The sequence below is a fragment of the Chiloscyllium punctatum genome, chromosome 26, assembly GCF_047496795.1.
Source record: "Chiloscyllium punctatum isolate Juve2018m chromosome 26, sChiPun1.3, whole genome shotgun sequence".
NCBI classification, from domain to species: Eukaryota; Metazoa; Chordata; class Chondrichthyes; order Orectolobiformes; family Hemiscylliidae; genus Chiloscyllium; species Chiloscyllium punctatum.
The window spans coordinates 14050628-14077439 of record NC_092764.1 but is presented as its reverse complement, the minus strand read 5'-3'; the positions used below and the strand labels follow the sequence as shown (position 1 = coordinate 14077439).

The window sequence follows — 26812 nt, the reverse complement described above, 5'->3', positions numbered from 1 at the left end:
AACGGGGCTAGATTAGGTTGGGATATCTTGTTAGCATGGACGAGGGCCTGTTTCCATGCTGTACATCTCTATGACTCTATGTGGCAGTAACACAATGGTGCCAGCAGTTTAAGCACCATGGACAGTAAACATTCCAAAATTTCTCAGGCCATTTGAAGTATCCCATCTCACAATTTGTGAGATGCAGGCATTGTTGGCGGGGCCAGCACCGGTGGCTGATCTTTAGTTGTCCTTGAACTGAGTGGCTTGCTAGGCTATTTCCGAGGACAGTGAAAACTCTACTTCCCTGTTGGGGTAAAAGTAAAGTACTGTAGATAATGAAGATCTGAACTAAAAACGGAGAGTGCTGGAGACACTCAACATGTCTGGCAACACCTTTGGAGGTTGAAGCTGTATCCAAAGGAGATTCATATTGATTGGTAACTCGGTTTCTCTCTCCACTAACAGAAAGGTGCTGCCAGCACTTCCTGTCTCCATTTCAGACTGCTGTGGGTATGGAATCACATGTATACCTGATTGAGTAAATGTTCATTCATGGACTTCGCTGGCTGGACCAGCATTTATCATGTCCCTGTTTGCCTCTGAGTCCTTGAATATCAAGCCTGGGATTGAAAGGTTATCAGTGGTAGGTGGGTTTGTGGGTTTCAGGTTACAATCAGATCAGCCATGACCTTATTAAATGGCAATGCTAGACCATACCTGAGGGCTGAATGGCCTACCCTTTCTCCTGATTGATATTATTTTATGTCTTCTTGAACCACACTATCTATTTGATGCTGATACACTCATAATGCTGTTAGTTCCAGAATTTTGGCTTAACAACACTGAAGGAATGTGATTTTGATTTTATTCATTCATGGGGATGATCATCACTGACTGGGCCAACATTTATTATCCATCTCTAATTGCACAGAGGGCAGTTAAGAATCAACAACATTGCTGTGGGTCTGAAGTCACAACTAGGCCAGACCAGGTAAGGACTGCAGTTTCCTCCTTAAAAGACATCAATGAACCAGGTTGAATTCATTGTTAATTGTCAGATAAAATCATCTGGTTCATTTAGGGAAGGAAACTGCTCACCCTACCTGGGTCTGGCCTATATCTGCCTCCAGACCCACAGTAATGTGGTTGACTCTTAACTGCCCCCTGGGCAATTAAGAATAGGCAATAAGTGCTGACCTAGCCAGAGGCACCCTCATTCAGTGAATGAATTTGTTTTAAGTGAGTTTTTCCTGACAACCAACATTTGATCATCATTACACTCTTAATTCCAGATTTTTACTGAATTCAAATTCCATCATATGTTGCATAGGATTCGAATTTGAGTCCACCAGAACATTACCCTGGGTTTCTGGACTGACAGTCCAACAATAATACTACTAGGCCATCAATTTTCCAAATCGGGATTGAGAGTTGTTCGGAGGGGCACTTGCAGGTTGTGTATCTGTAACTCTTGTCTTTCTGGATAGTAATGGTCATAAGTTTGGAAGGTGCCGTCTTTTTTCAAAGGATTTTAGCAACAAGCTGTTTTTTTTATAACAATCAATAATGGCTGCATGGTCAGAATTATTAAAATATGCGTTTATTTGTTCATTTACTAATTGAACTTAAATTGCGCCAGATATCACAGTGTGACTTGAACCCATATCCCCCAGCAAAATATCTTGGCCCCCTTGGCAACCATTACAGGTTAGATTTTTAGCATAGCACTATTTAAATGCAGCCTTGCCATCTAAACATCAGTGACAGTATATGACATTGAGGTGTGATTTTCCTCTCTCAATGAGACGAACAACAATTGCATTTTACATTGTATCCTTTAACAAGAAAACAAACAGAGACTCTGCATAGGGAACATAATTAGACAAGATTTGAGAAAGGATTACTAAAAACAGTGCCATGGGAGATTGGCTGTAATTAAAAAAGACAGAAAATGGAAGAATAAGCAGTAAGAAGACTCCAATCCTATAATAATACCTTTGGGAAATCGCTTTGTTCTCATTGTTTCAGTCATGGTTTAATTTCGCCACAGTTCAATATTGATATCCCAGCTAAATATTCATGAATTCTGACCTGGCCTTTTAATGCTGCTTCGGCTTACTTGTCTGCCCTTGTCTCTCCACATTCGGGTAAAGGACATCCATGAACTTTAATACTGAACTTTATATAAGGATGTACAGCTGCCGCGTCTCTTCTCATCAGTGTCTGGCTGGGAGCTGTGTATTTGCCCTTATTACATTTATCAGACAAACACCACTCCTTATCCATTGGCCATTAAGATAGAAATTATGCCTGATTGTTCCCATGAAAGGCTGCCTACCACTAATAGCATGTTTAAAATGTTTATAATAAAGCCTGTGTCAAATGGTCAATTTCATATAAAGACTTAATTATGTTTCTTAGCAAATATATTGGCATATTTTATATTATCTTTCTTGGCTTCACATCAGGAAGAATTACACTGTTGAATCATCAAATCTCAACAGTGTGGAAGCAGGCCATTCAGTCCAACGAGGTCACACCAGCCATTCGAACAACATTCCACCCAGCCCCACCACCTTACCCTGCATTTCCCATGGCTAATCCACCTAACCTGGACAGCCGGGGACATTGTGAACAATTTAGCACCGCCAAACTTCCCAGTCTGCACATCTTTGACTGTGGGAGGAAACCGGTACACCCGGAGGAAACCCAGGCAGACATGGGGAGAGTGTGCAAAGTGTACATGATCGCTGGAGGGTGGAATCAAACCCAGGTCCCTGGCGCTATGAGGCAGCAGTGCTAACCACTCAGCCACCATGCCACCCAAGCATGCTGCTCAATTATATTCCACTTTTCTATGCTCCCTATCAAGGTGGAAACCCTCACATTTTCCCACAATAATCACCATCTGACAAGTTTTGTCCATTTACCTAACCTATCCAAGTCCACTCGGTGATTTCAGGACTATTCAAACTTCTAAACAGTATAAGTTGAACCAGTAAATCAAACCTGTTGAGCTAGTCAATGGGACCAGCTGGTCTGCATTGTATTTCCGTTTCAGTTGATGACTGGTACTGAACCTTAAGGTCCAACTCCTGACTATCTGTTGGGAATGGGTTTGGGATTTGCCAAGACATTATCTTCTTCACAAAATATTTAACTATTCTATGTAAAAATGCCCAGAGGGAAAATACTTAGAAATGAACACACTGATTGTACTGGACCACCATTCTGCATTGGAGCAGTCTACGTCATTAGCAGGTTTTACTGGTTTCTTTTCCTCTGAGTGGGCCTCTGCAAATTTTTCAAACATGGGGAAGGGTTCAAGTTCAAGTTTGTTTATGAACCCGCAGGCACATATGCCAATGTCAGCATTCACTGCCCTCAGTGGAATCTGCCCCCAGTAATTTCAATGGGTTGAGCAGGTATCCAGGAAGCTGACATATAAACCAGAGAATGTGAACATTTACAGCAGCCTACTGAGGGTCTGAGAACATTCTGCCAGGCAAGTGTTAAATGTTTTGAAAGCTTCAGATATCATTAGATGCTGTCATGCAATTTCAGTTTGTTTTAGTGCAGTGTTCAGTCATTGGGCTCTGTCCTACAAAGGTACATTGATCATTATATTGACGAGCACAGTGTAGATTTTGAGATACATTACAACACTTGTGTTTAGCTCCCACCTCTGACCTTTGTCAACATGGGCTTGATGCAACTTTTAGAGCACCCCTACCTCAGTTCACCCTTCACCATTAAGCTGCTCTTGCCAGTCCAGTTTGACACTACTGTTGTCAGAGGTCTAATGTCAGAGACTCCTCAGACCTCACTAAGAACTGTATCCTGGGCCACCATCCCTCCCCCAAAATTGTACCATCCTCCCCCTATCCCACCCACCTCTTCCAGTGCACCCACCTGAATGTCTAGACTGATGCATTACTTGGAGGTACACATAAAAGCTTTGATCGAAATCTCAGTTCCACTTCTGGTCTTGAGAAAAGCATCCATTAACGTAAGGGCTTGGAGCAGCAGTAGGTAATCCAGATCCTCAAGCCTGCTCTGCCATTTAGTATGGTTATGGCTGATCACATCTCAGACTCAACTCCACTTTCCTGTCTGCTCCCCATAATCCTTTAATCAATTGCTATTTAAAATTCTATCCAAACTGCTCCTTAAATTTACTCAATGCCCCAATTTCCAATGTACTCTGGAGTTCCACAGATTCACAGGTTCCTTTGAGAGAAGTAATTTTTCCGCATTGCTGTTTTAAATCTGTTCCCCTTTAGCCTAAAAGTGTTAATTCTCATTCTATAATGCCCCAAAAGGGGAAACATCCTCTCTACATTTACTTTGTTAATCCCCTTTAGCATCTTATAAACCTCAATTAGATTTCTTATTCTTCTTAACTCTGGTGAGTTTAAGCCAAAGCTTCGCAATCTCTCCTCATAAGACAAGCGTCTCATCTCTGGAACTAATCTAGTGAACGTTCTCTGACTGTTCCCAATCCTTCCTCAAGTAAGGAGACCAAAAACATACACTGTAGTCTCAGCTGTGAGAGGCAACAGCTCAAGTTATGTAAATCTTTGAGTGATAGCGCGAGATCTTTGCAGTACATTTAGCATGTCCATACCAGAACTTGCCTCGATGCACAGCACTCTGTTATCGGAAAGAGACAATTACAAGTTACCCGTCAAGATTATTGATAAATATTATGAATATCCCAAATCCAGGACTGATCCTATTGGCCTCCATTAGTCATGGTTGCCTACAGCTCAAATATAAAATCCATTTATAACAACCTCTGTCTTCTACGATGAATATATTCATCCTTCATCCCTCATATCATTATCTCTGTATAAAATCTTTTTTGAAGAGCTTCATATAGGGTTTACAAAAGTCAAAATACACAGATGTTTCCATTTATTCTCATTAACTATTATTTCATCCTCAATGCATTCCAATAAATCTGGTAACTGTGATCTCGCCTTCATGAGCTCAAGCTTTCTTCCATTTATTGCCTTCAGTTTTGATGGATGATGGTAAATTGTTCCATTTTTAAAGTCACTGATTGATATCACACTAACTAGCAAACAATTCTCAAAGTCATACCTCACTATTTTCTTGATGTTCAGAATTATATTTCTAGAAGCAATGTGGCTGTCTCTTAACTGCCCTCTGGGCAATTAGGGATGGGTAATAAATGTTGGCCCAGCCAGCGATGCCCATATCCTATGAACCAATTTTTAAAAATTACACACCTCTTCCAAATGAAATTAGGCTAAGGGGTTAATGGCTAGACTGACATTCCATTGTCTTGAAACGCAGAATTTGAATCCCTACAATGTGGAAACAGGCCCTTCGGCCCATCAAGTTCACACGACACTCTGAAGAGTATCCCACCCAGACCCATTCCCCCGATCCTATATTTACCTCTGACTAATAACCGACACTATGGGCAATTTTAGAATGGCCAATTCACCTAACTTGCACATCTTTTGATTGTGGGCGGAAATTGGAGAACCCGGAGGAAACCCACGCAGACACGGGGAGAATGTGCAAACTCCACACAGTCACCTGAGGCTGAAATCGAATCTGGGTCCCTGATGCTGTGAGGCAACAGTGCTAACCACAGAGCAGAGTTGAACTTATTGCAGTAGGTTTACAACACAGAATTAGACCATTCTGCCCACTGTGCCTGTACCAGCTCTCTGGAACATTTATCCATTTTGTCCCATTCCTCTGCCCTTCCACTATGGCACTGTAGACAATTAATACTTAACCATTTAATTCCTACTACCCTTTATAAATCCTGCTTCACCACTCTCTTCATGGTCGTAGAGTCATAGAGCTGTACAGCACAGAAACATACCCTTCAGTCCAACTCATCCATGCTGACCAGATATCCTAAATTCATTTCGTCCCATTTGCCAACTTTTGGCCCATATCTCTCTAAACTCTTCCTATTGATAAACCCATCCAGGTGCCTTTTAAATGTTGTAATTGTACCAGCCTCCACCACATCCCTCTGGCAGCTCATTCCATATATGCACCACCCTCTGCATGAAAAAGTTGCCCCTTAGGTCCCTTTTAAACCTTTCCCCTCTCAGCTCGTTTTTCTCCCTTAAACCTATGCTCTCTAGTTTTGGATTCCCCTACCCTGAGAATAAGACTTGACTGTTGTCCTGATCCACAACCCTGATCGCCCCTCAGCCTCCAATGGTCCAGGGAAAATAGCCTGAGCCTATTCAGCCTCTCCCTATAGCTCAAACTCTGGCAATCTCCTTGTAAATTTTTCAAAACCCTTTCAAGTTTCACAACATTTTTAGCAGGGAGGGCAGAATTGAATGCAGTATTCCAGAAGTAGCCTAACCAATACCCGTACAGCCACAACATGACCTTCCAACTTCTGTTCTCAAAGCACTGGCCAATAAAGACAAATATACCAAACTCCTACTTCACCACCCTGTCTACGTGAGACTGCACTGTGCTATTTCTCACTGCTTATCCCTTCCATTCAACTGCGGTTGATTCTAAATTTGTGCCAGCTCACCAATCTGCTCTTTCCTGTTTATCCCACATTTCCATTTCACAATCTGAGTCACCCACATAGTAAAAATATCAATAAAATGTCAATCAGTCGTGATGTAATGGGTCATCATGCCTCTTCATTCCCACGAGGAAGCTGGGGAAGAGTGACAGAATGTTAGCAAGCAATGACTTGTCTGGTCCTTACAAATAGCTACACTGTTCCTAACTGGGCTCACTGCATTGTCAGAGTTTCGGTGGGCAGGTTGTAAAACATTCGCCCATATTGCCAACAGGTTGGCAGCACCAATCTCCCTCATTGTTGCTCTACCTACAGCTCATGGACTGCAATGGTTCAAGAAGGCACCTCATCATCACCTTCTCAACTGCAATTAGGAACGGGTAACTAATGCTGGCCCAGCCCATGATTGAATAAAAACAAACATCATTGAATGACACAGCGTGACTGACTTGCCTTGCTCAGTGTACAAAATGGACTGAAGCAGCTGCAAACTGCAGTAGGTCAATCCAGAAGCCTTTAAACCAGCCCTCCCCATGAGTAATACAGAGAGGCCCAGCCAATATGCACCAACACAATGCTTTTCTTTCTCACATCACCCATCCTTGAGACCTCGAGTCAAGTATGGAATTCCTACTCGCCTGGGATCAGTCAGGTTGTCAGCAAAAGGCAGCTTCCGCTCCATCAGGTTGGGTCAGGGTTGACCTTTTCTCTAACCTAAGCCCTAGGAAACTAAAAGGAAGGTGACCCAGGGTGGGGCTTCGCCTCATTCGTTAGTCTCAATTTACCGGCTGACCTGTCAGATATCCCAACAAAGAACTGTCCTTTCAGCTCAAGTATTGACCTTTGAGGAGGACGGAGTGGGCACAAACAAGTGGATGGAATGTGCGGGCAATTGGCAGATGAAATTTGCTGCAGGGAAATGAGAAGTGAGTCATTTTTGGTGGGAGAATGCAGGGAGACAGTGCAAAATTAAGGGCTCAATTGTAAAGGAGTGCAGGCGTAGAGAGAGCTCACTGAACATGTGAATAAATCAGTGAAAGTGGAGAAGAAGTTGAGAGACTGATCAGTGAAGCATACTGAATCCTAGGCTTTATTATCAGGGTATAGATGACTAACAGAAGGAGATTGTGTTAAATTGGTGTTAAAGATTGCTTTGGCTTCAACAGGAATACAGCACCTAGTTCTGGACAGCACACTTTAATTCACTGCCACTGAAGGCTGTGGAGGCCAGATCATTGAGTATATTTAAGACAGAGATAGATACGATCTTACATAGAACATAGAACATAGAACAATGCAGCACAGAACAGGCCCTTCGGCCAACGATGTTGTGCCGAACATTTGTCCTAGCTTAAGCACCCATCCATGTACCTATCCAATTGCCGCTTAAAGGTCACCAATGATTCTGACTCTGCCACTCCCACAGGCAGCGCATTCTATGCCCCCACCACTCTCTGGGTAAAGAACCTACCCCTGACATCCCCCCTATACCTTCCACCCTTCACCTTAAATTTATGTCCCCTTGTAACACTCTGTTGTACCCGGGGAAAAAGTTTCTGACTGTCTACTCTATCTATTCCTCTGATCATCTTATAAACCTCTATCAAGTCACCCCTCATCCTTCGCTGTTCCAATGAGAAAAGGCCTAGCACTCTCAACCTATCCTCATACGACCTATTCTCCATTCCAGGCAACATCCTGGTAAATCTTCTCTGCACCCTCTCCAAAGCTTCCACATCTTTCCTAAAATGAGGCAACCAGAACTGTACACAGTACTCCAAATGTGGCCTAACCAAGGTCCTGTACAGCTACAACATCACTTCACGACTCTTGAATTCAATCCCTCTGCTAATGAACGCTAATACACCATAGGCCTTCTTACAAGCTCTATCCACCTGAGTGGCAACTTTCAAAGATCTATGAACATAGACCCCAAGATCCCTCTGCTCCTCCACCTTACTAAGAACCCTACCATTAACCCTGTATTCTGCATTCTTATTTGTCCTTCCAAAATGGACAACCTCACACTTGACAGGGTTGAACACCATCTGCCACTCCTCAGCCCAGCTCTGCATCATATCTATGTCCCTTTGCAGCCAACAACAGCCTTCCTCACTATCCACAACTCCACCAATCTTCGTATCATCTGCAAATTTACTGACCCATCCTTTGACTCCCTCTTCCAAGCCATTAATAAAAATTACAAACAGCAGAGGACCCAGAACTGATCCTTGCGGAACTCCACTTGTAACTGGGCTCCAGGCTGAATATTTACCATCTACCACCACTCTCTGACTTCGACCGGTTAGCCAGTTTTGTATCCAACTGGCCAAATATCCCTCTATCCCATGCCTCCTGACTTTCCGCATAATCCTACCATGGGGAACCTTATCAAATGCCTGACTAAAATCCATGTACACTACATCCACTGCTCTACCCTAATCCACATGCTTGGTCACCTCCTCAAAGAATTCAATAAGACTTGTAAGGCAAGACGTACCCCTCACAAATTTGTGCTGGCTGTCCCTAATCAAGCAGTGTCTTTCCAGATACTCATAAATCCTATCCCTCAGTACCCTTTCCATTACTTTGCCTACCACCGAAGTAAGACTAACTGGCCTGTAATTCCCGGGGTTATCCCTATTCCCTTTTTTGAACAGGGGCACAATATTCGCCACTCTCCAGTCCCCTGGTACCACCCGCGTTGACAGTGAAGACGAAAAGATCATTGCCAACGGCTCTGCAATTTCCTCTCTTGCTTCCCACATAATCCTAGGATATATCCCGTCAGGCCCGGGGCACTTGTCTATCCTCAAGTTTTTCAAAATGCCTAACACATCTTTCTTCCTAACAAGTATCTCCTCTAGCTTACCAGTCCGTTTCACACTCTCCTCTTCAACAATACGGTCCCTCTCATTTGTAAATACTGAAGAAAAGTACTCATTCAAGACCTCGCCTATCTCTTCCGACTCAATACACAGTCTCCCACTACTGTCCTTGATCGGACCTACCCTCGTTCTCGTCATTCTCATGTTTCTCACATACGCATAAAAGGCCTTGGGGTTATCCTTGATCCTACCCACCAAAGATTTTTCATGCCCTCTCTTAGCTCTCCTAATCCCTTTCTTCAGCTCCCTTCTGGCTATCCTGTATCCTTCCAATGCTCTGTCTGAACCTTGTTTCCTCAACCTTCTGTAAGCCTCCTTCTTCCTCTTTACAAGACATTCAACCTCCCTCGTCAACCAAGGTTCCCTCACACGACCATCTCTTTCCTGCCTGACAGGTACATACATATCAACGACTTGTATCTGTTCCTTGAAAAAGTTCCACATTTCCACAACATCCTTCCCTGACAGCCTATGCTCCCAATTTATGCTCCTCAGATCCTGTCTTACAGCATCGTATTTACCCTTCCCCCAGTTATAAAGCCTACCCTGTTGCACTTACCTATCTCTCTCCATAACCAAAGTGAAAGTCAAAAGATCTTGATTGTCAAAAGGATCAAGGTTACGGGGAGAAAGCGGGAGAATGGGGTTGAAAAACCTATCAGCAATGACTGAATGGTGGAGCAGATCTCACTGGGCTGAATGGTCCAATTTCTGCTCCAATGTCTTATGGACTTACATTCGGAAGAACATGAAGACATTTGAGAGGGTAAGGAATATTCAAAGAACCACAGAACCCTTACACTGTGAAAGCAGGCTATTTGGTCCATGCAATCCACATCAGCCCTCCAAAGAGCATACCACTCAGACCCACCCCCCACCCTATCCCTGTGACCCTATATTTCCCATGGCTAGTCCACCTCGTCTGCACATCCCTTTCATGAAAATGTTTCCTGAGATGTGAGACTTTTGTTACGTGATTGGAGTTGGGATGGTTTTCTTTGAGGAAGAGAACGTTGAGAGTCGCTTTGACAGAGGTATTCAAAATCATGAACAGCCTGGACGGAGTAGATAGAGAGAAACCGTTCTCATTCGGAGAAAGATCAAGAGCCAGAGGACACAGATTTATGATAATTGGCAAAAGAATGTCTTCCAAGTAGTGTGTGGGGTTTAGGATCTGGGATAAGCTTCCTGATCTTGTCATGGAGTCAGTTCAATTGAAGCATTCAAGAGGAAATTTGATTATTATCTGAAATGAAGAGAATGTGCAGGACCATGGGAGGTAGGTGTGTGGGGAACACAGGTGTTACTCTAAGATAAGCTGCCGAGCTTCTGTGGAAAATATAATGTTATAGTGACATCAGATCATAAGCAACTAGAGCCTGAGTCTGTAGAAGATGGCTTCCCTTACCACCTCTTTTTCATAGGTTTCAGAGCATTTACTCAAATGAATGTAAACCACGGTGTAGTACAAGTCCTGGGCCTCCTCCAGCGCCAAATCCAAGCCACCTGCCAACTGCAGGAAGAACGCCTCATCTTGCACCTTGGGACCCTACAACCACACGGCATTACCATCGACTTCATCAGTTTCCAAATCTCCCCTCCCCCACCTCAGTCCAGATCCAATCCTCCAACTCGGCACTGCTCTCTCGACCTGTTGTACCTGTCCATCTTCCTTCCCACCTATCCGCTTCACCCTCCCCACCGACCTATCACAATTACCCCCCAACTACATTGACTGATCGCCTTCCCACCAACCTTCCCCGCAGCCCTACTCTCACCCCGCCTTTTTATCTCTCAGCCCTCTTACCCCTCCATATTCCCGATGAAGAGCTTCCACCGAAATGTCGATTCTCCTGCTCCTCGGATGCTGCCTGACCTGCGTTTCCACACTTTTCAACTCCGACTCTCCAGCATCTGCAGTCCTCACTTTCTCCTACTACATGAGTGGTTCTAGATGAAGTGCTTCTTTCAAGAGTTAACACCCCTGAATGGGCTGAATTAGCAACTCCTGTTCTGCAGATATTGTGTAATTCTATGATCATTATCCATGTTCCCATCAAGATTACGGCTGTGGTCAGTCAGTGACATGGAAGGGACTGTACCTTGAAATAAATGTGCTGGGGACAACTTGGTCAACATTTTCATCAGAATTAAAAAGTGAGAAAAGTTAAGAGCAAATTGCACTTTTCAAGACGCACCAAACATTGGGGCGGTCACTGTTGCAATGTTGGCAATGCACCAGCCATTTTGACACAGCAAGCTTCCACAACCAGTAATATAACAATAACCAGATAATCTGCTTTTGCCATGTTGATTAAGTGGAAAAGGTACTATCCAGTCTGTTCGAGCTCCCCTGATCTTCATTGAAATAGTGATTTATGGAATTTGAAGGCAGATGGGACCTCAAGTTAACATCTCACGCAAAAAAAAAAGCTCTTCCAACAGTGCAGCACTCTTCCTGTAATACACAGTGTATCATCTTTACTTTTGGGTTCATTTCCAGGTGTGATGAAGCATGTAGTCAACAGTGCTACCAACTAAGTCATAATGGATACATGATACAAAGTGCTTACCTTCATGATTCCTTTAAACACAGCATCCTTTTTTTATAAGTGTACAATTTTATAGAATATAATTACTTCATTTTTAAAGTATAAAGTGTCTGAAGACATAAAGTGATACTGAGTGATGTTTGCCCGTTCTGTAAACTTTGGGAGAACATTAATAATAGGTACAACAGGTTAATAACGTTAATAACGTCAAAGCAACAAATCTTTTATCTTTCTTTCAAGTAAATAGTTGCACAGCTAACATATTTTCTAATCAACCTGTTCAGAGCTGCTTCTACACACCTCTGCAGCAGGTGGAATGTGAGCCTGGGCTCTTGGTTCAGAGGTAGGAGACGCTACTACCACACCACAAGGTGTTGTCAGCATTTCTGTCATTTTAGGGAGGCATGTTACCCTTCCTCAAATTTACTTGCAATCCTCTTCACTTGAAAACTGCAGTTGGAATACACCAGAAGGTATTGGCAATGGTATTGCAAAGAGCCTCTGCCGTTAGGCTAACCAGATGTGCTTTACCACCCACTATAACAACTCACACTAAAGTAATAATGTTCCTCAACAACTTAATTATAAAAACTCTTTGCCAGGAATTATATTGGGAAATGCTTCAGCAAAGTTTCTTTGGTGAGAACATTGCCAATCGCCAGCTCTTGACCACATGTTTCATCACACTCCAGAGACTGAACACAAAAATTAAATCGGACATGCCAGGGTATTACTGGAAGAGTGCTGCACTGGAAGACCTGCTTTTTGTATGAAATTTTAAGTCGAGGTCCCAGCTTGAGATTCATTGTCGATTACAAATGACAATAAATCATCATCATTCATTCATCTGCCTTCATACGTGAATGTAACATATCCCATATGGCACTCTTTCAATGAAGCTCCGGGAATTATTGTTGGCATACTTTTCCACTATCGCAATCAAAATCACCCACTAGGCCTGTGTTGCTGCCCCCACCCTCAACTATCCTGGGAAATTCCTAAAATTATTCCAGGGCAAAATCTGTTTTTGAAAGGAGAGACTGAAAAAATGTGCTTTTTATACAAGCCAATATTATAGAATCCATTAAAAGAAAATTACTGCAGATGCTGGCAATCTGGATAAAAAACAGAGTTACTACATAAACTCAGCAGATCTGACAGCATCTGTAAAGAGAGAAACAGAGTTAATATTTCGAGTCCAATGGCTGATTTTTGATCAAGATGGTGCTGACACAGGGCAATTCTTTGCGAGCTCTGTACAACAGATCATATTCTCACATTTCTTATAATCATTCTGTACTTTTGAACCTCAATTCGAAGTTAAAATTACTAACAACATTCTTTTAACGCTGATCTTGCTTTTTGTGCACCTTCTTTGCAGCCTTTAGATAACTAAATAGAATAACTTTCTATTCCTTGCTCTGTTCTATCACCCTATGATCTTCGTATGATATGCTTTGCCTGTACTGCATGCTAAACAAAACTTTTCACTGTACCTAGGTACGTGTGACAATAATAAATCAAATCAAATCATATCAAAGACTCTTCCTTGAAACTGAAGGGAGCGGGGAAATGATGGTTTTAATGCTGTTAAGAAAGTGGGTAAGAAGAACAAGTGGACTAGATGGAGAGGGTGCTCAGAGCAAAACTCAGAGGGAGTGCTGATGGTGGTAAAGAAGATGGAGATGTAAAGGAAGTCCCAAAACACTTCCAAGGTGAAGTCACAGCTTACTTGTCCTTCTTTTCTTCTGCCATTTCTACCATCTCCAGCAGACTGCTACACATCAGGCCCTTCCTTCTGCTGTCAGCACTTTGCAGCATCTGTTCCCTTCTGGTCCACTTCTCCATCACTCCAAACATTCCCTCACCATTCCCTCCCCATGCACCTTCCCTTGCAATTGCAGAAAGTGTAGCAGCTGCCCTTTTAACTCCCCCCTCCTCACTGCCCAAGATCCCAAACAGGTGAAGAACTTGTATTTCTTTAAACCAACCATCCACACTTATTTTTCATCAATACCATCCCTTCATTACCACTATAACTCTTTGTCTTTTGCTCTGGGCACTTTCATCTCTTCCTCCCCCATTGTCAATGTCGTAAAAAACATTATTTTCCAGCTCGCTTCAGTGCTGGAGGAGAGACTTTGTACTTGATGCATTAACTCTGTTTCTCTCCACAGATGCTGCCAAACTCATTAGGTTTCCTCCAGCACCTTCTGCTTTATTATGGAACCTAATCTCATTCTCAGTTGAACAATACAGAGGGAGTATTTGGTTCTTATCGGCTTGGACAGAATGCAACTTATATTTTACATCAGTAAAATTAAGGGACTATTTTGGGAGGCCATTCAAATTGAAGGTTGACAAATGAAACAAGGCCAGTTCCATTGAGGTACTCGCACAAGGACAGGCGATAGTTTAACTCTGACTTGTGTGAAGAAAAAGTTGGAAAATCCTCAGGCTACTCAACTGACCAAGTTGAGAACTTCTCATACTTTATTTCTGTTCTTCCAAAAGTCAGCTGAAAATCCAGTGTGCCATTAGAAGTCCAAAACAACACAAGTTGCTGTAAACTTCAATGTTTAACTTTTGTTTGAACACAAAGTTCAATTGTAAATATTTTTGTAGGGAGTTCCATTTTGTTGACCAGATGGCAAAGCACAGCTAACAATTTAATTTGGGGTTTGTCCATCCGCCCCACTTAAAATAGCACCAACCACCAATTATGAAGCAATGTTTGGTTGATATAAATAGCATTTATTCTGTATCCTCTCTTTGGGAAACAGGCTGCTACAAACGTTAACTGATCTAATACGTCTGGCAGAAATATAGTCTTTTTTTAACCAAATCAAGGATCGACAAACAAGGTCCCCATCAATTATCACAATAAGTTAAAAGTTTTAAACATCAGACTGCTAAACATAATAAACAGACTTGACCTCTATATATATCCATGCTAAGGAGATAACTGAGTTTGAACTTTAAATATTTGACAGGAAAACAGCCTTCTGACCCCAGTGGCAGGGAAGATAGCAGTGACCAATTTTTACTGGGTGGGGCATTTTTAAGATGACAACTTCCCAACTAAAACTGTCAAATAACTTAACACGCAGCAGCTAACTGCAACCAATTCATTAAGCAGGAAAGCGGTTGGCAGAGGGAACCCAGGGACACAGTCCATGACAGAAGATGTGAGGTGCTGGTGTCGGATTGGGACGGACAAAGTCAAAAGTCACACAATACCAGGTTATAGTCGGAGGAGCAGCGCTTCAAAAGCTTGCAATTTGAAATAAATCAGTTGGACCATAACCTGGTGTCATGTGACTTTTGACCATGACAGAAGACAAACACTGCACTAACAGAAATTCGACTCATTAGTTCGGGAGAAATGCCCCACGTAGTGGAAGGTCCAGGGTTGCATGCTCGTCACACATTTTGTTTTCCAAATTACTTTGTTTAGTTACTTAATTCTGGTATATGTTCACTATAGTTCTGCTCTCACGTACAGAGGGGTAAGCTTAACCTGAGCATCACCACACCTCAGGTAAGAGGCAAGGTTGAGAAGGCAGAAACTTTATGGCAATGTCAGTCAGTGCTGGAACTAAACCCAAGCTGATGGCATCACAAAGTATCCATCCAGCCATGACCGAGCTGACACACCCTACTCTGGTCCAGGCTCTCACTCGGTGTAGGTCTGGGCTGAGATGGAAAGGCAAGACTGTTTCTCCCTGCACAGAACTCCAGTGAGAATTACAGTTCAGACCCTGATTAGGTTATTCCAGGCAATGCCAGAGGATCTTGGGTCAATCATGAGAATTAACTACTGCAGTTTTTTTGATTTTAGTATCTAAATCCGAGGACCAGTCATTTTATGGAATGATTATCACACAAAAAAATCTTGGTGTGCAGGGATTGCATATCCAGATCGATATCTTTAATGCACTGAATCTGAATTGAAACAGTGATCTGTGATAACCTAAATAAACAAAAGTAGTCTACATAAATAAGTATTACAGATAAACTGGAATTGTTATGGTTTTAATGTCAACCTGGAGTAAAACTTTGATCAGATTAGATTACTTACAGTGTGGAAACAGGCCCTTCAGCCCAACAAGTCCACACCGACCCTCCAAAGAGCAACCCACCCAGACCCATTCCCCTACACCTAACACCACGAGCAATTTAGCATGGCCAATTCACCTAACCTGCACATTTTTGGACTGTGGGTGGAAACCGGAGCACCCAGAGGAAACCCACACAGACACGGGGAGAATGTGCAAACTCCACACAGCCAGCTGCCTGAGGCGGGAATTGAACCCAGGTCTCTGGCACTGTGAGGCAGCAATGCTAACCACTTTGCCACCGAGCCACCATTTGATTTCACAAGAGCTGCCATCTTAAGGAAGCAAAGGTATGCTTTATACTCTGTATTGGGAAGGCGATAGCCTAATGGTATTATTGCTGGACTGCTAATTCAGAGACCTAGTTCATGTTCTGGGGACCTGTGTTTGAATCCTACCATGGCAGATGGTGGAATTTGAATTAAATAAATATCTGGAATTAAGAATCTAACGATGACCATGAATCCATTGTTGGAAAAACCCATCTGGTTCACTAATGTCCTTCATGGAAGGAAACTACCATCCTTACCTGTTCTGGCCTACATGTGACTCCCAACCCACAGCAATGTGGTTGACTCTGAACTCAATTAAGATGGGCAAAAAATGCCGCCTAGCCAGTGATGCCCTCATCCTGTGAATTAATAAAAACATGTTTTTCATAAGACAGCAGAAAGTCCAATTTAATGATACTTCTTAGAAACCCTGCAGTGTGGATACAGACCACTGAGTCCACACTGACTCTCTGAAAAGTGACCCACTCCCACTATCATATTCCTGTAACCCTGCATTTCCCATATCCAGTCCATCTAAAATTGCACATCTTTGGACTGTGGGAGGAAACTAGAGCACCTAGAGGAAACCTGCACAGACACAAGGAAAATGTGCAAACTCCACACAGTCGCCCAGGTCCTTGGTGCTGAGAGGCAGCATTGCTAACCACTGAGTCACCATGCCACACCGTCTACCCTTGGGAGATACATTGGTAAAAAATCACTTTGGATCATCGAAAATAATAAAGAAAATTAGGCAAAGTGGAAAGTGAGTTGCCAATTCATTGTTAAGGAAGGAAAAATTAGAAAAAAAGCTTGTATATGACTCATCTGACCTGTTTTATATCCCTCAGAACAGAGCTCGCATACATTTATTTCTAAATATTCTTGCTTACTTTTAACTGGATTTCCACTCTGGGGTTATGTCCTCCTATTAACTCATTCCCCACAGTGTCTGAGCTTGAGACACACTTAAAGGAAGTGAAGCTCACTGGTGGTTTCCTGGTTAACTATCCCATCCTCATGGGCAGATTAGATTAGATTACTTACAGTGTGGAAACTGGCCCTTCAGCCCAACAAGTCCACACCAACCCTTCGAAGAGCAACCCACCTAGGCCCATTCCCCTACATTTATCCCTTCACCTAACACTACAGGCAATTTAGCATGGCCAATTCACCTAACCTGCACATCCTTGGATTGTGGGAGGAAACCGGAGCAGTCGGAGGAAACCCACACAGACACAGGGAGAATGTGTAAACTCCACACAGACAGTTGCCCAAGTTGGGAATTGAACCCAGGTCCCTGGTGCTGTGAGGCAGCAGTGCTAACCACTGTGCCACCATGCCAAACCTTTCCCTACCCTCTTCCAATGAATTAGATGGGCAGATTACTGGGCTGGAATGATTCAGCAATAAAAAGAACCTTGATTAGCTGGGGTTCTTTTCCATAGAACACAGAAGGCTGAGTGGGGATTGTTGAGGGGGGAGGTGGTGCGTGTTGATTGTGGTGTGGAAAGTTATGAGGGGCATAAATAGGGCAGGTAGGGAGAAACATTCCCCCTTAGTACAATGGACAACAACCCAGGGGCATAGTGTGATGGTAAGGAGCACGGGATATAGAGGGAATTTGAGGAAAATGTCTTTCACCCCGAGTGCTGATGATGTGGAGATGCCAGTGTTATTAGAAGTCACTCAATACCAAGCTATAGTGCAACAGGTTTATTTAAAATCACAAACTTTAGCAGTGCTGCTCCTTCATCAGGTGAAGTGGCAAAGGCAACCTGACTTCACGAAGGAGCAGCACTCCGAAAGCTTCTGATTTTAAATAAACCTGTTGCATTATGACCCAAAGAGTTGTGGGTATCTGGAACTTGCTGCCTAAGAGATTGACAGAAGCAGGAACCCTCAACATTTTTAAGAAGTATTTAGTTGAGCACTTGAAATGCCATAGCACAAGGCTAACAGTTAAAAGCAGGAAAATGGGATACTAATGGATAAATGTTAGATAATCAGTGTGAACACAACAAGCAAAACATTCTTTTTCCATGCAGTGAAAACTCTGTGACTCTGAGATGATAATGGAAAAGACCTGAAATTTTAAAGTGCCAATTTTGGAGCTAGCAATGACTGCCAGTGTGATTGGAAGGGTGGGACAGAAATTACGACCAATTAGGACAGCTTGAAAACTCCTTTCAACTGGGTTAGGACTTCTGGTTTTCAAGGTACTGGACTGGTAACACATCTAGCAAAGGCCAGCTCACCAAAGGCAAATAAGTACACAATTGGTGGCCAATCTAAGCTGCACTTGGCATTGCCATGACCCATCAAACAAAACAGAGAGAGAACTGGTTCTTTGGCATCACAAAGGTGGCAAGAGGAGTGGGCACTCTGCATCTAGGCTTTGAATAGAGTAGGCATTAGCTGGCAACACAGACAGAGGGCAAAAGAGTAATGAGCAAACACAGAATGTCAGAGAAATTCAGTGGGCTTGATAGCATCTTTGAAGAGAGAAACAGGGTTAACGTTTCAAGTCCGGTATATCATGAGTGAGGAAAGAGGGACAGGAAAGTAACTGATTCTGAACCCTTCACTGAGGATCAAATATCGAAGATGGAGCAACCTGGGAATGTCTGAAAACTAGGGTCCCAGGAGACTGTAGTTCTCCAATCAGATAGCTACAGAGATATGAGCCCTTATTCTCAAAGAGCTCAAACTGGTCAATATTCCCAGGACAGCAGCTGTCAACGTAAATGTGACCTTAACTTATTCACATCTGGATTCCACTGAGAATTAGGTGTGGGATTAGACACATCTTCCACCATTGCATTTCACTGTGTATTGATATCGTCATTGCTAGAGCTGGACAGCATATTTGTTTAACGATAGACATTGCCCCTGAACAATTGGGGGCAATAGGTTGGCTTCCATCATTGGGCAGGTCTCAGTTGCTGGTTGTCCATGTGGTCATCAAGGTTCAATGAGATCTAACAATAGGAAGAGTTTCCACTCCCTGTACATTCAACTGGTTTGTAACCACAATAAGAATGTCCTCCATGCCTGGACACTTTCCTGGCAGTACTATGATCCTCTCATTGACGAGAAGCACAAACTGCCTCAGATCTTCACTCCCGATCTAAAGTATGTAAATGGATCCTTGAGATCAAGTGAGATCTCTTCAAGATATCACTGCTGACACCAAAGTATAGAGGCAACACAATCAGTGCCACCTTGTCGGCAAGGCAAGTATCGTGCAAGTCATCAGGTTTCTGAACAGGCTATCCCCATATAAGGCCCGAAGAAGGGACTGAAGTAGCCCATTCGGCCCACTCACTCTGCCCCATCACTCAGTAAGATCATGGCTGATTTGATAATCCTCTACTCCACTTTTCCCTATAGACCTTGATTCATTTACTGACCAAAAACCTGTCTACCTCAGCTTTGGATATACTTAACAATTCAGCCTCAATAGCCCTCGGTCACTGCCATCCTCCCATTCAAATAAATGCCCCCACACCATTGCCAAACCCACCAAGATTGAGGGCATAGGATTTCACCTCATCATACCCAGATTGCAAATGTTCATTCATTTACCTCAGCTAAGTGTCTGAAATTCCCTGAACCCTGAATAAAATAGTTGATTTTCTTATCTTGTGGTGAGATGAATAACATAATGTACAAATCAAGGTTGCACTATATGATAGAATGAGCTTAGGGAGACGTAACATTTAAATGAGGGCAATTCCTATGACGCTTTCACAGTATTGACCACAATGAGAAACATCAAGCAAATTCCACTGGGTTCAACAGAAATCATTGTTAATATAAAGTAATTGAAAAGGGCAGTGCTGGAAAAGCACAGCAGGTCAGGCAGCTTCCCAGGACAAGGAAAGTGAATGTTTCAGGCATAAGCCCTTCATCAGGAATGATTGAGGGCTTTTGCCCAAAACGTCGATTCTCCTGCTCCTGGGATGCTGCCTGACCTGTTGTGCTTTTCTCGCGCCACCCTTTTCCACACTGATTCTCCAGCACCTGCAGTCCTCAATTTCTCCTGAATATGAAGTAATGTCAAACCAAGCATTTTTTTTACATCGTGATAAAACTTTGCACAGAGAGCAAAGAACATTAAATAAATCAAAAACCATACCGTAATCTAATTGATTGACATGCACAGTTAACCACAGAACATTATGCCTTTGACAGAGGGAAACACAAAAAACACCTGCTTCCTGGAGTTCAACAATATTGCACAGCACCAACCAACACAAACTTCCTCACTGCAATCCATGTTGAGTTATTTGCCCTCATGAGAGTCATGACGTGGTACAGTTTTAACAGCACAATTGAAAATGGGCTAATAACAAAAGAAAAATTTTTTCCTAAGTATTGCATCCACTAGTTATGAGCAACCTGACTTTAAATTATAACAAAAACTACATGAACTGCTGACTTCTCTCATTGGTATGCAGTTTCTCTGCAAATTAATGTGCCAAAGAATTTCGTTTAAGGAATTGTTGCAGGTGAAATCAATGGAGACTTGACTTCCTCATTATTATGGTCTATATAATAGCTAATTCCACAAACAGATTTAATTTCCATTGTTCATACCTTTCAAGAAGACATGTGTTAAAGATTTTGCTATCTTTTACACTGGCACAGCCAATTTCAAGAAAATTACACTGATTAGCAGAATACTCTGGGTGGACCCATTGCTACTGAACACAAGTCGAATTACTATGATTTGAGAGAGCTTGTCTTGCAGCTCATCCACGAACACACAGTATATACAACTTGACTTCCTTACCTCCTCCAGAGCCCATAATGAATCCACCAAAGGTTTGATCTTCTTCTCCTTATACAGCAACATGAGCTTATCTATCACTGCTTTCACTTGGGCTCCACGACCTTGTTTGAAGAGGAGGTTAAGCAATGAAAATCCAGCAATGACTTTGTTCTCTTCATAGAGTTTTATGGGGTTCACCTTCTCAACTTGCCACCACTGTAAAAGGAAAAAGAACGTTCACTTTCATTAAACTGGTCTTGAGACCATCCTTCCATTTATCCCTTGAGTTACAGATTCAATGGTTCAATGATTACAGGCACGACATCGCTATGACACTAAGATCTAATGAGCTACAAGCACAACAGGGTTTTTATAAACTAGCTTACAGGTACAACATGGGCTATGGTTTAATGAATCTAGCTTATTGGGCTAAATAAAAGAAGAAGCAAATGCACTTTTAAAATGGAAGCAGGTGTCTATTTTGAAGGTGGGCTTCAGCACTTAGAAAATTCATTTTAAGTGAACAGGGCATCAAAATAAAGGGTTCATCAAGATGCAGTGTGTGAGGGAGTTAGCTTTGAACATTTACGTTCAAGAGTCAAGATACAATGAGGACATAGCAAGGAAGTAAGCCATTCAGCCCGACAGCTCCATGCTGGTATTTATGCCCCACACAAGCCTCTCCTTCTCCTAGTTCATGTCACCCCATCAGCATTGTCTGTATTCCTTTCTTTGTAACATCCATCCATCTGTCTGACCTTTGGTCTTTCTGTCTGTCTATCGATCTATTTATCATTCGCTTAAAAGTATCTAAGTCATTTGCCTCAACTAGGTGGTTAGCCAGGGATTGCGACTTAATATAGTAAATAAAATATGTTCACATTCACTTCCTGTAGACAAAATGTAATTTCCTGTTGTCACATTTTCACTTTTTGTGTCAATTTTTCTTCCAATTTATCATGAAAACTCTTTGTTCTTCTTCCTTCCTTCACAAATTAGTTCTGGCTTTAACTTAACTGTAGGTGGTAAACTAAAATCATGTAAATATATGAAAACATGACAGGATACATGGCTTCAAAATGGAGACTGAATTATATCTGCACAGCCTCATATTACCAACCACTGGCCTGTCTCCCCAGGAGAGTGCACATTAGGTGGCAACCAGTGGACATGTAGAAATAAGTAGTCTCTTGGTCGTGCAGACATGAACATTAGCTAAAATGGGAGAAGGTGGAGGGATGGAATTAGGTGCATTTCTTATCTGGAGATCCAGCACAGAGGCTGAATGGCCTCCTTCTGTCCTACCTTTTATCTTGCACACATCAGGAAACATCCAAGAATGCTAAATTTCAAATGATCACAGCAATTTATTTGACTGAGAAAAGGGTGTTTAGTCATTGTAAAGTTGATTCTGATTGCAGAAAGCAAAGAGATACTATTGGATCCCCCAAGCTCACAGGTAAATTAGAAAGGATACAATGCTTGAACACATTCCGTTGGTCATAAAGAGCAAGTCCCTGCATAGGGACGCATGGCATCTGAAGCAAGTGTAAATGTGTTACGGCCTGTGTTATCTTAATTTGTTATCTATGGTAGAATTGAGGGTTATTCAGCAAGTATTGCCCAATCATGAAATCACATCTAAAAGTAGATTGGGTTTTGCAAGGAAGGGTTAGTTGAATGCTGTCTATCCTCTGCCTACTACGAACAAATGTACAAAAAGTAAACCTGTTGTGTCAAGTGTTTCTGTGCTGTAAAAGTCTGTGTAATCTTCAGAATGCAGAGAGTACAAGTAAAATATTATATTCGTAAATAAATTTGGAATTGTGTTTATTATCGCTGTTTAGCTTAATGTCACAGAAGTACAAAACATTCTCAAAGCCTCAATTTTTTTACTGTGCCATTAATAATGTTTTCACGGTCACTGAATGCACATTGATAACTGATGAACACCAGTCATCCCAGGGAAAATGGAGATCCCTAATATCTTCCAGCAGTTTAAGAGATTAAATTGTTTAAGCTTCTTTAGATCTTTTGGTGTGAGCAACAGCGATTGGCTCGAGTGAATTATTTGGTGGAAGCTAAATGTTATGGATCAGAACATAGCAGAGTTACAAAATATCAAAGGGATGAGCTAGAAATTTCTTGCCCTGCTACCAAAAAATAACATAACTGCACACATAACACAGACATATACGCATTCTGCACAGCAAGCCAATACTCAACTTACTACTTAATTATTAATTTTTTTTTAATACTTACTGATTTGGCAAAGCTGAAGAAGCTTTTTGTTTCTCCGGTAACCATATTTGATGAGCCTGGAATTTGGTGAATACATGATTGTAATGCTTGCAAGACACGAATATTCTTTCACATTAAAGCAACAACACAATCCATTTATTATTTAAATACATGCTTCTGAAATATGCTCAGACTGAAGTACTCACTGGGTGTGAACCAGTACTCTACTTACCGTACAGGATGTACGTTCCAAGTGGTTTCAAGAGCCCAAGACCCTTCCCAGTATTTTCACCACACAGGCAATCCAGGACAATGTCGACTCCATCAGGAGAAATTCTGTAGCAGAACCACAAATAGACCTTACTACAGAACCTATGTTTGGACCTAGACTTCTACAGAATTTATCTTGGATTAAGAGGCTATTTCCACTAACTGCTCCATATCAATGTTCTATCACCAACTCCACGGGCTTAATGTTACAAAAATACAAAACAGTCTCAGGTTTCTTACTATGCCATCAGTAATGCTCTCAAGGTCACTGCACATACATTGACAACTGGTAACACCAGCCATCGCAAAGAAACTGGAGTTCTATCATCCAACTCAATCACGAATTGATTGCTGGGCCTCTTGCTGAGATATTTGTATCATCGGTAGTCACAGGTGAGGTGCCGGAAGACTGGAGGTTGGCAAACGTGATGCCACTGTTTAAGAAGAGCGGTAAAGACAAGCCAGGGAACTATAGACCGGGGAGCCTGACCTCGGTGGTGGGCAATTTTTTGGAGGGAATCCTGAGGGACAGGATGTACATGTATTTGGAAATGCAAGGACTGATTAGGGATAGTCAACATGGCTTTGTGCGTGGGAAATCATGTCTCACAAACTTGATTGAGTTTTTTGAAAAAGTAACAAAGAAGATTGATGAGGGCAGAGCAGTAGATGTGATCTATATGGACTTCAGTAATGCATTCGACAAGGTTCCCCATGGGAGACTGAATGGCAAGATTAGATCTCATGGAATACAGGGAGGACTAGCCATTTGGATACAGAACTGGCTCAAAGGTAGAAGACAGAGGGTGGTGGTGGAGGGCTGTTTTTCAGACTGGAGGCCTGTGACCAGTGGAGTGCCACAAGGATCGGTGCTGGGTCCTCTACTTTTTGTCATTTACATAAATGATTTTGATGCGAGCATAAGAGGCACAGTTACTAAGTTTGCAGATGACACCAAAATTGGAGGTGTAGTGGACAGCGAAGAGGGTTACCTCAGATGACAACAGGATCTGGACCAGATGGCCCAATGGGCTGAGAAGTGGCAGATGGAGTTTAATTCAGATAAATGCGAGGTGCTGCATTTTGGGAAAGCAAATCTTAGCAGGACTTATACACTTAATGGTAAGGTCCTAGGGAGTGTTGCTGAACAAAGAGACCTTGGAGTGCAGGTTCATAGCTCCTTGAAAGTGGAGTCGCAGGTAGATAGGATAGTGAAGAAGGTGTTTGGTATGCTTTCCTTTATTGGTGAGAGTATTGAGTACAGGAGTTGGGAGGTCATGTTGCGGCTGTACAGGGTTATGCCACTGCTGGAATATTGCGTGCGATTCTGGTCTCCTTCCTATCGGAAAGATGTTGTAAAACTTGAAAGTCTTCAGAAAAGATTTACAAGGATGTTGCCAGGGTTGGAGGATTTGAGCTAAAGGGAGAGGCTGAACAGGCTGGGGCTGTTTTCCCTGGAGCATCGGAGGATGAGGGGTGACCTTATAGAGGTTTACCAAATTATGAGGGACATAGATAGGATAAATAGGCAAAGTCTTTTCCCTGGGATTGGGGAGTTCCCTAGAGGGCATAGGTTTAGGGTGAGAGGGGAAAGATATAAAAGAGACCTAAGGGGCAACATTTTCACGCAGAGGGTGGTACGTGTATGGAATGAGCTGCCAGAGGATGTGGTGGAGGCTGGTACAATTGCAACATTTAAGACGCATTTGGATGGGTATATGAATAGGAAGGGTTTGGAGGGATATGGGCCAGGTGCTGGCAGGTGGGACTAGATTGGATTGGGATATCTGGTCGGCATGGACGGGTTGGACCGAAGGGTCTGTTTCCATGCTGTACATCTCTACGACTCTATGTCCCTCCATGGGATTCCTGTTGTCACATAGTTCAAGTATAAACATATTTATTCACACCCCCACCACTCTCTTCAAAGTTCACACCCTCCATGACATGCACAGTGGCAGCAGAGTGTACAATACATAAAATGCACTGTTACAATTTGAAAACGCTCCTCTGACAGCGCTACTCAAACCAGCCACTTCCACCGTCTCGCAAAACAAGGTTAGCAGATATATGGGAACTAACTGCAAGTCCCCTTCCAAGTGCAACACCATCCTGACGTGGAATTATAGTGAGTGTGTCTTCACTGTCGCTGGCTCAAAATCCTGGAATGAGGTCCCCAACAACACTGTGGATGTCTAATGAGAGCAGTTGTTCAAAAAGGCAACTTACCAACACCTTCTCAAGGGCAATGAGGAACTGGCAATAAAATAATTATACAGCCTGTCCAAGTGGGACAGCATAGTGGCTCAGTGCCAGGGACCTGAGTACGATTCCATTTCTGGGCAACTGTCCATGTGGAGTTTGCACATTCTCCCCTTTTCTGCATGGGTTCCTCCTATAGTCCAAAGTAGGGGGATTAGGTGGATTATCCATGGAAAATGCAATGTTATAAGGTGGGTCTGGGTGGGATGTTCGTTCGAAGATTAATGTGGACTCAATGGGCTGAATGGCCTGCTTCCACACTATATAATCCTGGATTCATCCCCTGAGGTAGAAAACCTGTTTTGGTCAGGATTATCATCAACAATGATGTGGAGGTTCTGGGGATGGACTGGGATGATCCTGCCCCACTGAAGGAGCAGTGCCCTGAAAGCTAATACTTCCAAATAAACCCATTGGACTATAACCTGGTGTTGTGTGATTTTAACTTTATCATAAACAAGCAGATTAACAGATTTATTTCAGCCTGCAGAAAGGCTAATGGGCTTTTGGGCATCATAAAAATGACCGAATCTTCTTGAAAGAAGAACTTGTACCTTTGAATACCACAGTTTAACGTAGCCGATAGGGGTGTGACCGAAAAGAAGTCCACTGCACCTAGATTTATGAAAGCCCACAGCATTACTGCTATTCAGGCAGGTAGCTGGACAGCAGTGGGGCATAAGGACCATAGACGCAGAAATCATACTCTCTCCAAACCACTGCCAAGATTCGTTGGGTAATGAGAGGCATTGGGCTGCTGCTGGTAATATACCCACCCGAGGCCTACAATCACAAAGATTCCCAGGTGAGTGATAATGGGATGTTGGGTCACATGAGACACAGGGAGGCGGAGTTAGCACCGAGGGCAGGGGCTGGTTTTCAGTAGCTCTGCCTTCTTGACTCCGC

General features: G+C 42.7%; 1 protein-coding gene across 1 annotated transcript in view; it reads right to left on the bottom strand.

The window, feature by feature from the left end:
* The window catches only part of vat1l (vesicle amine transport 1-like), a 200269-nt gene that overhangs the window by 98668 nt on the left and 74789 nt on the right, over positions 1-26812 (bottom strand). Inside the window, exons 5-7 of the mRNA XM_072595859.1 lie at positions 23607-23710; positions 23396-23451; positions 21155-21349 (exon numbers count right to left, since the gene is read on the bottom strand). Coding sequence (XP_072451960.1) covers positions 21155-21349; positions 23396-23451; positions 23607-23710 — 355 coding nt within the window. The remainder of the gene's footprint in view (positions 1-21154; positions 21350-23395; positions 23452-23606; positions 23711-26812) is intronic.